The following is a 15,468-nucleotide window of genomic DNA, read 5'->3' as shown; positions in this document are numbered from 1 at the left end:
AGAGCAGTGGACATTTTAAATGACAGTGTGATGTCCCATTTTCAGAAAATTATCCAACAAAGAAAAAGACAAATGTCTCTGGATCGTTATCTTGTAAAAACACCAGCCACTGAGCCAGTAATTGAACCACTTCCCAGGATACAAACAAGAGAAAAAACACCAGAAATTCCCAATGTTATTACGGAATGGGACTCTCCTTCGAAGGAGTAGTCTTCCTTTACCATCTACCTGTGCCAGCAACTATCAACCACAAAGGTAAAATTATACTGTATATTTGAAATTATATATTTTTGCCACACATATAAATCCATAAAAAAAGTCAAAAAACAGTATGTTTCTGGGGTGGGCGAACGGATTAATTGGATTTGCATTAATTTCAATGGGAAAAGTTGTTTCGGTTCGCAAACAGAGTCAAAGAACGAATTAAGTTCGTAACCAAAGGTACCACTGTACATAGTTTCCAACATTACTCAAAGCATTGAAATCAGAATGCACAGCAGCAATAAAATCCCAAAACAAATCATGGAGGATATTCCACCAATACACCACAGAAAATTAATATCCTTTAAATGTGCATGTGCCAGGGTAAATGAGGAAAGACTGAATATACAGACTAACAGAGCTTGATAGCTACACACCTTAGAAGGCAAATCTCATTGAGGTCGTCTGTAAGGCTCTGATAGGAGACAGTAAATAGAAGAAAGATGAAATTTTCATGGTTAAATTTTTTTCAGAAAGTTTTCTTTTAGCCAATAAGTTATAAATTTCTAGAATAAGTTGCTTCCATGTAATTAAAATTGGGAAAAATTCCAGGTGAGCTGGATCAGCACCCACGTGATATGTGGAAATACCTAAAGGGTCTTTATTTTATTATTATTATATATATATATATATATTATTTTTATTTTTTTTTTTGTTCCTGTGGCAATAGCTTACGATTCCTTGGCCATATGGATAATACCATGCAGTTACCAAATTTATTGTAAGTGTAGCAGCAGAACAGTGTCTACAGTCCATGTAGTTTTTAATCTTCCCTTGTATTTCTTTGTGTAATCTGCTAACCTTCAAACAGGCATGAAAGGCAAAAAGCAGTAATAGAATAAAGGCTATAACAACTTAAAATTCTACACTTTGAAATGATATCCATCATTTGGACAGGCATTTGTCAAGGGGTAGTCTGCAGTGACCAAGGAACTGGTTGCAAAAAATAATTTTGACATATACTTTGTTTTTATATTTTGTGCCATTAAGGGCAAATTACTGCTATGGATAAAGGGATGGTTAAGTGGAAGAAGACAGAGTGGTTATCAATGGGCACTGCTCTTTGTAGGCTAATGTTATTAGTGGGGTTCCCCAGGGTTCAGTGTTTTATCCATTGTTGGTTTCAATATTTATCAATGATATTGATGAAAGTACATCAGACTTAATGTTTAATAATGTCTAAGTTGGCAGGGAGGTTAACAACAGTCATCAGGGTTGAGCTACTGCAACAAGATCTGGGAAAATTGGCTTAATGGGCTGAGAAAATGGCAGTTGAAGTTTAACCTGGAGAAATGCAAAGTAGCAGTAACCCCAGTGGTTTGTTTGCTATTTGGTTTTTAGGAGCATTAGCAACTAAGGCCATATTGCTCCAGGATATGGCATCTCTATAGCCAGGTGGGAAGGAGCAGCAGCAGTGCGTAGCACACGTTTCTTGATTAGACCGGGGTTCAAGCCCGTCACCACCAAATACGGAGGATGCGGAAAGGTCAGGGAATGACCACCGCATATTCCCGGAGCAATATGGCCTTAGTTGTTAATGCTCCTAAAAACCAAATAACAAACAACAAACAAACAGCTTCGGGATATGCGGCGGTCATTCCCTGACCTTTCCGCATCCTCCGTATTTTTTGATGGTGACGGGCTCGAACCCCGGTCTAATCAAGAAGCGTGTGCTATGCACTGCTGCTTCTTCCCACCTGGCTACGGAGATGCCTAATCCCAGTGGTTAGCTGTGAATATTTTAATAATGGGCTTGCAGTTTTTCAGACTTTCTACCAAGTAAATTTGATTGGTCACATAAGTGACGTTCCCACGCTCGCACTACTAGTAGCATGATTAGAGCATGTAATGCATTTTTCATGACTGAACGGTATGGAGTGGATTCAGGGGGGGGTTCCATTCCTGGTGGATTCAGGGAGGGGTAGACAGATGGGGTTTGTTACTCCCTTAACCTTGTGTATAAGTGTATGTGTATAATATTCCTAAGTGTATCTAAAAAAAAATAAAAAAATTGTAAAAATCTGGTCGTCATGCCTCTCCTTACAATGATATATAATATGATAGTGTCTGGAGTTCTAACTTTTTTTGAATAGTATGACATCACAATCATATTTTCTGAAGTTACTACTGCAGTAAGTATGATTGCAACAATATAAGTATTCGTCATGTGACTGCTTTAGGGGCACCTAACAATGGAATGTAATGAAAATGCAAGACAATATGAGTATTTATCATATAACTGTAACAATACAAATATTTGTCAACAATTTCTTTTTTTTTGTCTTGCATTTTCGTTACATTCCATTGTTAGGTGCCCCTAACAGCTGCATATGTCACTTCAACTACAAGATTGATACTTCAACCGATACTGTTTGAAAACTGCATCGGTTGATAAGTATCGTTTGAAAACTGTATCGGATGAAAACTACTGTTTGATAAGAAAAACAATTAAAAAACCTCTTATTTCGTAATCAATATATACATCAAAACACCTAAAAGGATGTTTCACATAAACCATCTACCGCGTGTGATCGGCACAGCGCAACTTTTTTATTTGTCTCTCTTTTTTTTTAACAACTAGGGAAATATAATGGATGCATTTTTTTCATGATAAAATTATAATATTACAAATAGAAAATAACATGAAATATTTCCCATATCACAAATAATATAAAAACACAATATAAAAACAAATATTACATAAAAAACAAACTATTCTAGAAAAGGTACACAAAAATCACAGATTACATGAAAAAAAAAATTATTACACAAATATTCAAGAAAAATTTATTCCAAAAATTGCCATATACAATTTACTTCTTTACTAATATTTGTTGTTGATCTTCTGCTTTGCTCAATAGCTGAGCGAGGATTACAGAGGAATGATTTGACAAACTGGATAAAATTGAAGCAATGGTTTTCCATTTAGATCATAATAATCTGCAACATGTTTAATTGTCAACATTATTCTTTCATTTATTCAGTCATTCACACAACATTATTCATTACGCTGAAAGCTCACTCAGCTCCAGCACTGCTAATCCGAATAGTTTCAAAGATATTTCTGGCTTTCTTAATTGAAAAGGGAATTTCACTCTATTTTAAAGATAAACTGTCTTTGACAAAATCTCTAAAATCATTAATTTTTATTTCATATTTTATCAGAAAACTTAAATTTCTTATTCAGTTTTCACCATCTTGCCACCGAGAATATGCTTCCACGGGTAGCATATGCTTAAAATTTCTTTGATTTCCTTGTTGTCAATGGTATCATTATTTTCATTATTTAATTTAAAATCACTCTGTTGCATTAATAACTTATCCTTTAAGGATAAAACAATGCATTTAATAACTTGTCATGAGGTAATTTTTTAAGTGTGTTCTTACTTTCAAATTTGATTCTTTCCAATTCTTTCTACTTGAACAAGCTCTCAATTTTAGGGACATAATTTCCTTCAAAATTTTTCAAATTAGCAATAGCATTTATAGTTCGAATAATTAATTTATCTACTTTTACCATGGTGATTCTTAAAGCTTCTGAAAAGTAAGAGAGAGAGCTCCTGCAGATGTCGATCATTAGTGCTAAATGGTTAAGAAATTCCAGATTTAAAAGTTGATTTATAATCCGGAATATTTAACTTCTAATTCAAAATGTTTGCACAAAGTGGGATAATTCCTCCAACCCTCAATTGCCATCTGCAAGCTACATGTTGCTCATCGTGGCTTTGGTGTTTTTTTTTTTTTTTTTTTTAGGAGCATTAGCAACTAAGGTCATATTGCTCCGGCGATATGCGGTGGTCATTCCCTGACCTTTCCGCATCCTCCATACAGTCAGTCCTCGTATAACACGTGTTTACACTACACGAATTCAATCATACACTATTTATAAATAGGGGAACAATATCTTATATAACACGAACCGAATTCACTTATGCACAATTCGCCTTTATGTTTACAAGAAATGGCAGTCGAACGCAACACAATAGGAATGAAGAGAAGATTCTGAAAATGTATTTATGTTTTTTATATCAGTGAAGGGGAAACACATTTCACCATAATAACGTAAAAACCAACACAATTCCAGCTATCGGTATAATCGCAAATGTAATTAGATCGAGTTTACTACCAGTTAGTAACAGATTCCACTAGCAGAAACGCAACTGGAAATTGTTTTTATTGTTTTATGGTAGTAACCCCTAGAAATGTGCTTTAGTAAAATGTGAGGTGTTAATCTCTGCCTTTACAGTGTTGTTTTTTCAGTTGCTACACGCGCGCAGCTTTGTTTATGTGTATCAAACTTGCCTCCTCTTTTTGTAATTGTGCTTTATTCCCTAAAAATGGGTAAAATACTTAAAAGGTGTGAAAAGGAAGCGTCCTGGTGAAGACACAACCGATATTTATAGTTTTGACATCCAGTTCTTTAGCAATCATCCTTAATTCGTGCTGGTTCGGTGATATAATGCATACAGTTTTTTTTTTTTTTTTTTAATTATTGCCTGTATGCTATTATATTTTGGAACATTTTCTGCACAATGAAAGGCTTGAAGAAGTTTCAAAATCTGCCAACATTTCATCTTCTTAAAGTTCATATAATATCTTAGTTGCCTCAATTCCCCTCCCCCCACGTTGCTACTATCACTAGTTCTTTGAATATTGTGCAAAATGTCAGAATCACGTGAATATTCAGCTACTGTGACCATGTAAACATAGACAAGAGAAATTTACTGAAATGCATGGATCACTCACTTCTCCGAGAAACATATGGCTGTTTGTCAGAGTAAAGGGGAACCACAACACACACAGGCTGACCAGAGGCTATTGTCCATGTTGGGAATCTTCTTAATCCTCTGACTAGCTATGGAAAGCATATTGACGAGCACAACTTCTCAGTATGTGACTACATAGGTTTTACGGACATCACTAACATTATGAAACAGTAATCTCTTTCACCTTTAATTCGCACTTTCTAATTACCTAAATTGCCTAAAGACCAGAGGCGAGAACAATGCATACAAAATTGTCTCTCGTAATCCGTTTTATGGAAACTATTTTAAATGTAATTACCAAGGGGAATTCAAAATCATTTGCTATAAAGAAGTTGGTTAAACAAAGGTCCGACTGAAATTAAATCAAAAATAAGCCATTTTAAAATACATAACTGATTGAATGCTGGGGATGGTGCCCCACTCATCCCACCGTAATTTTGGCTCTGGATACTCAATAATTACATTCAGGATTTCATTTATAAAAAAAAAAAAAATGATAGTCTCAACAATGGGCTCTCACGAGCCCACTATAGCTCACCACTGAGTAACCCCAGGGTAACATCAACTGTGTGGTACTATATTCAGGGTAGTGGAGAATCAAAAATACCTGGGGGGTAATTGTGCACTGTCTTGCCACCAATGAAATTATTTGAATAGTGTAGAAATGCTTCGAGGACAGGTCATTGGGTTGTGTCAATGATATACAGAAATTTTGCTAGCAGGGATAAGGAGGTGGTTATCCTTTTGTATAAGGCCATGGTTAGGCCACATTTTGAGTAGTGTATACGGGTCTGGAGGCATCACTTTAGGAAGATGTAGAACTGCTGGAATGGATGCAGAGAAGACAACCTGATTGTTCAAGAGAACAAAAGGGTGCTCTTATCTAGAAAGGCTTCAGTTCTGCAAAATGCAGTGTCTTGAGACCAAGTAGCTACGAGGAGATCTGATTGAGGTGTTTAAAGCCTTGAATGGATTGAGTAAGCTGAATGTTAATGGTATTCTTCCACTTGCTGAGACTGCACATGTGAGGGGGCATAAATTCAAATTGAGGGAGTATGGTTGCAGGATAGATATGCAGAAGTTTTCCTTCAGCCAGCGGGTGGTTGATTATTGGAACAGGTTTCCATCTGTTGTTATGGAAGTGAATGGGTTGAATAAATTAAAAGAAAAACTAGACAAATTCTTGGAGTGTACGAATGGGTTAACTGGTTTTTTTTTTTTTTTTTTTGGCCGATGCTATATAAAGCTTGCTTTCTTGCATTATTTTCCATTACTGCTACTACTATTTTAGCAGTATAATGGATATAATTATGAAAAATGTGTATATTTTTCTTTTAATTCTAATAGTGTAACAGAAAAAATGCCAACAATAATTGCACTTTGTGGGTACATGTATATCTTTTCAGAATGAAAAAGCAGATCAGAATAAAGTGCTCCTCTTGAAAAAAAAGTTACATGAGCAAATGCATTATACTTTTTACACCAACAGCAAGAGAAAGATTTATTTATTTATTTTTTTTTTTTACATTGCTTCAACTTCTAATATAATGGTTAAAAGCCAGAGTTATACTGACGGAATGGTAAATTATCAGGTGGTCGTCACTCTAAGATATTTTAAGCTTTAATTTCTTTTTTTTTTGTGTGTGTGTGTGTGTGTGTGTGTGCGCATGTATAAATATAACCAACTTACCAAATTGATAGTTAAAGGGTAAACAAGTTAATATGAATTCAATCAAAACTCAGTAAGCAGTATAATTGATTCCCTAAAATACAATCAAATAGCATGGATCATTAGTCTTCAACAGCCTTGCAAAGTTCATTTGAGTTACTGATTACAAAAATATATTGCACTTACCGCAAATTCATCATAATAGTTCAAGTTGTTATTTATTTATTTTATTATTTTTTTATTACCAGGTGACATAACTTCCTCCTAATTGTTAATGGTAACGACTCATATGGGTAATTTCAAATAAATGATTTAGCACATTTAGTACATCATTTGATATGATTTATTTGTAAAATGTATTTTACTGTGATGAAACATACAAAATTACATTTTATATTAACATACAAAACTACTTTTTATATTGTTCTTAGTTGAAACCTAATTATAATTTTATATTAAAAGATATTGTGGCAGAGCCGTATCACCTTCTACAGCCACTGGTAGTAAACAAGTTTTCAAGAAAGAACAAGAAAAGGTTGTAGATGATACCCTTGCACTCTAAGTAGAGAAAATCTTAGAATAAGATTAGCTTTATTTCTTATACTGATTAGTTTCTAACCAATCTTTAGAGAGAGGATAATTTCATTGATAATTATTAACGTTCATCTTAATGTATTATTTGATTGTGTTCCTATTCTATAGCCAGACATATTTGCAGCTTTAGTTATATTTTTGTTGTAATTTTTTTTATAAAATGAGTTAACTTGTAAAAATCTAACCATGCCTCTCTAATCTGTAACCATTTCAGTTTATTTATCTATTTAAATAGATGAATAAACTGTAGGATATTAGGTTCATTTGTAAACCTTTTTCTTGATTGGAAAGTTTGTGGAGCCAAGTATATCTATTAAAATGGACTTTAGAATTGACATACAAGTTTGTGCAATAACATCATGTTAGTACGCAGCAAACTCTAAAATAGCTGAAATTGGCATCGTTTTAGGTGTATCTCATATTGTGAATACCTTCACAAGGAGTTGCCATGATATTGCACTACCTCGAATAAGTAACGCTTCACCAATGGGGAAGACTATTGTTACTTATTCTCAGTGGATACCACCACCACCACCCAGACAGCACTGTTTCAAGACTATTTGGCCTATCTTCGGTGAGTGGGTAAGTACCCTGGTGATGCAATGATGGCAATTCAGTTATGAAGTATAACCATAATATGAGAGATGCCTGATAGTGTAAAATGAATCAGACTAAAATTTTTTAGTCTGATTCAGGCATCTCTCATATTGTGGAGTTATACTTCATAACTGAATTGCCATCATTGCTTCACCAGGGTACTTATCCACTCACCGAAGATAGGTCATATAGCCTTGAAACGGTGCCATCTGGGTGGTGATATCCACTGAGAATAAGTTACAATAGTCTTCCCCATTGGTGAACCATTAGTTATTCATAGTAGTGCAATATCATGGCAACTCGTTGTGAAGGTATTCACAATATGAGATACACCTAAAATGATGCCGTTTTCAGCTATTTTAGAGTTTGCTGCATACTAACTTGATGCTATTGCACAAACTTGTACTTTATTAAACTTTCACCCATCCTGAGGCTTAAAGCCCTAAAAGCACTTTAGAATTGAGTAATGTTATGAAATAAAAGTATTATTTTATTTAATGTAACACACTGTAAATAACTTTATTTTGATATTTATATATATGTAAAGAATAATTATGCACATAGATATTTTATTTGATAAACAGTTTCATGGATATGATACCAAGCTGAAGATTTAACCAGAGAATGTAATTTGTTATCAATTGCTTGTAAGAAAAAACAAAGATTTTATGTAATTTTTGATATATAGATTTTATTTTTCTGTCCACCAATAGGAAAAAATTCTTTGTATTTCTTACAGAAATATATTAAGATATTTATTGTAAATAAATGGATAATAAACAGAAAAGCTTCCTTTTATTCAAAGAAATTGATGTTTGTGCTATTATTATTAATTTCTAGTAATAAAAATAAAGTGGCTAACTGTATCATAAGAAATAGTATCAAATATCAATATCTGTCAAGGTCAAAAAATAACTTTTTTTTTTTTTTTTTTTGTATATTAGCAAGTCAAACATATTTAGCATCTTATTGAATAATGCAGTACACAGTTGGGTTGGTTACATCAAATACAATGAAGTTAATTATTAAGTGAGCTGATTGTGCTGATTACTATCAGCACATCTACCATGTCTAGTACTTAGTAGTGCATGAGCAAGCAAACACAAACTATCCCACATTGATACTTTATTATGTTCTCACATTTTGCCAAAAATTCTAATAAAATATGCTAGTTTTATTTATCAATATAATGTTAATTGCCTTGATAAATTAACAAAATTAATTTTAACTTCATGTATTTAGTTTATAAAAGTAATTCTATGTGAAAAATGGAACAGAACAGTGTCCCCATGTTGGAAAAAATAGAATACCAAAAATCAGTACCAGCTGCAAGTGATTTCACTAGTAATGCCAAAATAAATAGAAAAAAAAGTTAGGATATTCTAGAATATTTAACTCATCATGATCTGCATAATTATTAAATTTCAAGTTTACCATCACATACGATAACAATTTAGTTGGTTTTTTTATTTTGATAATAAATTACTTATAGTGAATGAGCAAACTCATTTTTCTCATCTTGCTTACTACAGACAGCAAGCAAGATGAAAAACTTAAACCAGTTTACTTTGGCATAATCAAAAAAATCATTTTTGGTAGTAACACTTGGCCATTTCAATTCTTCAGTGTGCACATGAATGGGTGATTTGCTATGTGTAATGCCCTGATTGGTTGTTATAATTGTCATCTTCCTGTGTCAGGAGGGAAAGACTTTGCATTCAAATCCCATCAATGATGCAAGAAATTTCTGACTTTTTTCACAAGGCTGAAATAGTTTCTCATGTGAAGGTTGCATGCTATTTTCTCCCCTAGACACTCAGATTATTTGACCAGCCAAAAAAGAATGCAGAAGATTAGGGGGCACTTCACTTTGTTATGTTGACTTACCAATGTGAATACATTCGATATCGTTCCTCAATGCCCCACTTGTATGAGGTGAGGAACTTCCCAGTAATGCTGCTAGGCCTCCAGACTAGCATCGCTGGGACCCATTGACTGGGTTAACATCGTAGCAATCTTCCGTGGTTGAATGGGCCCAGCTTCAACACTCCTTGCTTTGACAAGGCGGGGCTCCTTGGATAGCTTGCACAGAATCAGTCAGCTAGTGAGATGGCTTGGTCAACCATGTCAATGTCATGCTCTTATTTTATTGTGATTTTACTGTTATGGGCTAAAGACCATGTTCAGGCTGGAATATGGTGGTTTGGTAACTCTAGTGTTCTAGTGCATTTTTTTCTGGCTGGGTGGTAGCCATCTATTTGGGCTATATGATAGGTGGGAGTATATCGATCAATTCGGCCCTGGAGAGATTGTGCAAGGCTCATAGGGTAGAATTTTTCTCGGCGTGGTCTACGCTTGTTAACAGTTTCCACAGGGATGGAACACATTTAAATAGAAAGGGTGCAAGAATATTTGCTGATGCTTTCGACGCAGTGTTATGTGAGTCGGAAAACTGCTAGTTTGGGGGGGGAGTTCACAGACTAATAGATTAACAGTAGCCACAGGCAGGGTGAAAGTAATTCTTGCATTGCTTCTAATCGTATGGGCATCAGCCTGGAAAGCGAGGTACTAGGGATTTCACAGACTGCTGGGAGTCATCATGGAACAAATAAATACAGGGGTTGTGTTAAGGTAACTAAAAGTAAGAACAGGTGCATGTATACTTGCATGTGCACCAATTCTAGGAGTACAGTAAACAAATTTGATGAATTATAGAAGTTCTGATCAAGGCATCAAAGGTAGATATTGTTGGGATATCAGTGACGTGATGTCACACAGATATAAACAGTGCAAAATTTGTATTTGGGGGGTGCAATGTGTACAGAAAGGATAGAAGGGAGGAGGGGTTATACTGTTAGTTAAGAAACACACACAAAATCTGAGGAAGTGCATCCAGTTGACATGGATAGACAGTGCAGTGTTGAGTCAGTTTGGTGTGACGTAAGCACTGGGAAAACCAAGTTGAGAGTAGAAGTGCGTTATAGGCACAATGACTCTGATGACTAAAACAAATAACTGTACAGAGAAATAGTGAACCAGTAATTCAAACTGTCATATAATGGGGGATTTTAACTCCCCAGATATAGACTGGAACTTATGGGTTGGTCACTCACACACTAGTAAGACTTTCGTTGATTTATTGGATGACTGTTTTCTACAGCAGCATATTCCAGAGGGATTAATACTTCTTGATCTGATTATCAGCAGTGATTCTTCATGCATTAAGAATCTGCAGATAAAGAAACCAGTAAGTGTCAGTGATCACAGGGTACTGATGTGGGATTTACTTAAAGATGTAATTACCATCAGAGATAAAGGGAAGGGTTTTTGCTTTTGTAAAGGTGACTACAGTGCTGTCAGACAGTTCTTAAATTCTATACAATGGGATCAACTGATGATGTTAAGAACAGGGAATTCTAAATGGGAAGCCTTTGAGGAATTAGATGGCAGATATAAGCTAGTGTTTAATCATCAAGTCACGTCGGAGGTTAGGCAAGCGAAGGCTGTTTATGAGAAATCCTTGGCAAAAGATGCAAAGAAAAACAACAAAGACTTCTTTACATATGTAAATTCTAGAAGGAAGGGGATGAATAAGATTGGTCCACTTGACATTAGCAGTTTGATTGTTGATGAACCTGCTAAGATAGCTGACAAACTGAATGAGTATTTTGCATCTACATTCACACATGAGGATGTCTGTAGAGAAGTGGAGGCCAGAAGCTTATCAAACTCTAGCAGAGAGCTAAATGATGTAATAATTGAGAACAAAGTGGAGAAGGAATTGAACAAAAAAAATTGCCTGGGGTGAATGTGATTTATCCAGTTATATTAAAGGAGGCAGCAAAGGAAGTGAGCAAACCCTTAACCATAATTTTGAAAGTTTCCTTGGACTCATGGGAGGTCCCCAGGGACTGGAGATGTGCAAATGTGTCCCCGATTCACAAAGGGAATCAAAGAGTGACATGAGTAATTACAGAAATATTAGTTTAACTTATGTTCCAGCAAAAATTATGGAGTCACAGATTAAAAAAGACATGCAGGATCATCTAGACAAGACAGTAGTTTCATACACAGCATGGGTTTGTTAAGGAGACATCTTGTCTGGCAAATTTGATTGGATACTATGATGTGGTCACAAAGGAATCGAATGCAAAAAAATAATTTTTATATTATATACCTGTATTTTTTGATACTGTTGCATGTGGAAGACTACTGTACAAATTGGAGTCGTATGGCATTATGGACAATTGCTACAGTGAAGAAAAGGATGGTTGAGTGGGAGAAGAGAGAGAGAGAGAGAGAGAGAGAGGTAATCAGTAGACACTGCTCTTCATGGACTAATGTTATTAGTGGAGTCCTCCTGGTTTTGATGTTAGGCCCAATGTTGTTTTCTGTATTTATTAATGATATCAGATTTCTGTATTTCTTAATAATACAAAATCCTCAAAGCCCCCCCCCCTGAGAATTTTTTCAGGATAAGTTTTATTTTCGCTGTCAGTGGGGCATGCCCATCTGATGCTTAGCATTAGCATTAGTTGAGGCATGTAATGCAAAAAAGCAGCATCAGTCAAAAAGTAAATAAAATAAACCTTTGAATTTCACCCATCCAGTCACTCCAAATGTTTATCTAGTTCAGCCTTAAATTTATTTAAGCTATAAACTTCCATAACAACAGATGGAAGGCTGTTTCAGCAATCAACTACCAGCTGGCTAAAGGCAAACTTCCACACATCTATTCTACAACTGTCTTTCCTCAATTGGAATCTATGTGCCCTTCGGTTCTTAATCTGAGCAAGCAGAAGAATCCCATGAGCATTGAGCCTGCCCAAACCATTCAAGGCCTTATACACCTCAATCAAATCACCTCACAGATGTCTAGTCTCCAAACCCTGTAATTTGCAGAGCTTGACCCTTTCTTCATAAGAAAACCCCTTTGTTCCCCTCACCAGTCTTGTTGCCCTTCTCTATACTTGTTCTAGCAACTCCACATCCTTCCTAAAATGAGGCCTCCAGACCTGTATGCAGTATTCAAGGTGTGTTACAAATGGATAATCACCTCCTTATCCCTGTAACCAAAATTCTTATATATCTTGACAAGATTCTGTGACCTGCTCTGGCAGCCTGTCTGCACTGCTCAGAGAACTTCATATCTGATTGCACAATTACCCCCACATCTTTTTCATTCTCCACTTTCCTGAATGTAGTACTGCACAGTTGGTACATTTCTGTAGGAGTACTGCTACATAAGGCTAGAGTGGTGCTGTGTGTAGCGGCTGTCTCAAAATGTGCTCTCAAGTGTGATACTACACTGAGTGGTAGAGAATGAAGAGGATCTGGGGGTAATTGTGCAGGCAGATATGAAGTTTTCTGAGCAGTGCAGACAGTCTGCAAGAGTAGCTCATGGTGTCTTGTCAATGATATACAGGAATTTTTCTAGCAGGGATAAAAGAGGTGATTATCCCCTTTTATAAGGCAATGGTCAGGCCACACCTTGAATACTGTATACAGGTCTGTAGGCTTCATTTTAAGAAGGATGTAGAGCTTTTGGAACAAGTAAGTACAGAGAAGGGCAACAGGATTAGTGAATGGAACAAATGGTTGCTCTTACGAAGAAAAGCTTCTTAAGTTTTCAGATTACAGTGTTTGGAGACTAGGCACCTGCGAGGTGATCTGATTGAGGTGTATAAAGCCTTGAATGGTTTGAGCATGCTCAATGCTAATGGGATTCTTCCTCTTGCTCAGAATAATCACCTGAGAGGGCATAAATTCAAATTGAGGAAAGACAGTTGTATGATAGATGTGCGGAATTTTGCCTTTAGTCAGCAGATGGAACAGACTCCCATCTTTTGTTGTGGAAGTTGATAGCCTAAATAAATTTAAGGCTGAGCTGGACAGGTATTTGGAACGAACGGAGAGGTGAAATTGGAGTTTTTTTTTTTTTTTTGGCTGATGCTGCATAAAGCTTGCTTTCTTGCATCATATGCCTCTGCTAATGCTCATAGGATAGGAAGGGAGGAGGACATAAGCATTGGGATATAAAAATTGAGAGTAAGAGTGTGTTATAGGCCTAATTATTCTGATGAGTATAATAAGAAACCGTACAGGGAAATAGAGTGAGCCAGTAAATCAGAGAGTCTTATAATGGGAAATTTTAATTTCCCAGATATTGACTGGAATTTGTGGGTTGGTCACACACACACTAGCAAGGCTTTTGTGGATTTATTGGATGATTGTTTTCTACATCAGCATGTTCGGGAAGCAACTAGAGGGTGTAATACATCTGATCTGATTATCAGCAGTGATTCTTCATGCATTAAGAATCTGCAGATAAAGGAACCACTAGGTGGCCGTGATCACGCTGTGCTGAAGTGGGATTTACTCAGAGGTAACTACCATCAGGGGTAAAGGGAAGGGTTTTTGCTTTCGTAAAGGCGACTACGGTAGTGTGAGACAGTGTTTAACTTCTATACAGTGGGAACAACTGATGATGTTACCAACAGCAAATTCAAAATGGGAAGCATTCAAAGAATTTATCTTGGAAGCTACTAGACTTTACATACCAACTAAGAAATATTGTTCAAGGTTTAGGCTTAAATGAATGTCAGATGAACTAATGAGACATGGCAGAGAAGAAAAATGCATGGAATACATATAAAGTAATGGGTGACATGGAAGCCTATGATAGATATAAGCTGGTCTGTAACAAAGTCACAAAGGAGATTATGCAGGCAAAGGCAGATTGTGAGAAATCTTTGGCAAAGGAGGCAAAGAAAAACAGCAAAGAGTTCTTTACCTTTGTAAACTCTAGAAGGAAAGGGATGAATCAGATTGATCCACTGGATATTGATGGTTCAACTGTCTGTTGATGATCCTGCTCAGGTGACTAAACTAAATGAGTATTTTGCATACATTCACACATTAGGAGTTAATCAGGGAGGGGAATGTCAGAGGTGAATTAAACTCAGGCAGTGAACTAGATGATTTTGTAATAACTGAAAGAAAAGTGGAGGAGCAATTGTTGACGATAAACATAAAAAAGGCACCCGGGGTTGGATGGGATCTATCCAGTTATATTAAAGGAGGCAGCAAAGGAAGTAAGCAGTCCGTTAGCCATAATTATGAGAGATTCTTTGGACTAATGGGAGGTACCCATGGACTGGAGATGTGAAAATGTGACCCCAATTCACAAAGGAGGATCAAAGGGCGACACAAACAATTATAGACCTGTTAGTTTAACTTCTGTTCCAGAAATATTAATGGAGGCACTGGTTAAAGAAGCACTGCAGGATCATCTATACAAAACTTTGGTTATAGCTCGGACACAGCATGGTTTTATTAAGGGAAAGTTTTGCCTGACCAATTTGATTGGATACTATGATTTGGTCACAAAGAAACTGGTGCAGGGAATAACTTTGATATCATATATTTGGATCTTAGAAAGGCTTTTGATACTGTTGCACATGGAAGACTGCTGAACAAATTGGAGCAGTGTGGCATTGGAGGCAAATTGCTGCTATGGATAAGGGGATAGTTGAGTGGGAGAAGACAGAGAGTGGTAATCTATGGACACTGCTCATCGTG

General features: G+C 36.0%; 1 protein-coding gene across 1 annotated transcript in view; it reads left to right on the top strand.

Moving 5' to 3' along the window:
• The window catches only part of LOC150088199 (2-oxoglutarate dehydrogenase complex component E1-like), a 497,346-nt gene extending 489,920 nt beyond the window's left edge, over positions 1 to 7,426 (top strand). The window contains exon 22 of the mRNA XM_090370615.1: positions 7,159 to 7,426. Within this exon, the coding sequence (XP_090226741.1) occupies positions 7,159 to 7,258 (100 nt within the window). The 3' untranslated portion in view covers positions 7,259 to 7,426. The remainder of the gene's footprint in view (positions 1 to 7,158) is intronic.
• Positions 7,427 to 15,468: the final 8,042 nt, after the last annotated feature.

Source organism: Mastigoproctus giganteus, chromosome 3 (assembly GCF_048544385.1).
Source record: "Mastigoproctus giganteus isolate SK-2022 chromosome 3, ASM4854438v1, whole genome shotgun sequence".
Lineage (NCBI taxonomy): Eukaryota > Metazoa > Arthropoda > Arachnida > Uropygi > Thelyphonidae > Mastigoproctus > Mastigoproctus giganteus.
Note: the sequence above shows the minus strand (reverse complement) of the source record. Positions and strands in the feature narration are given on the sequence as shown.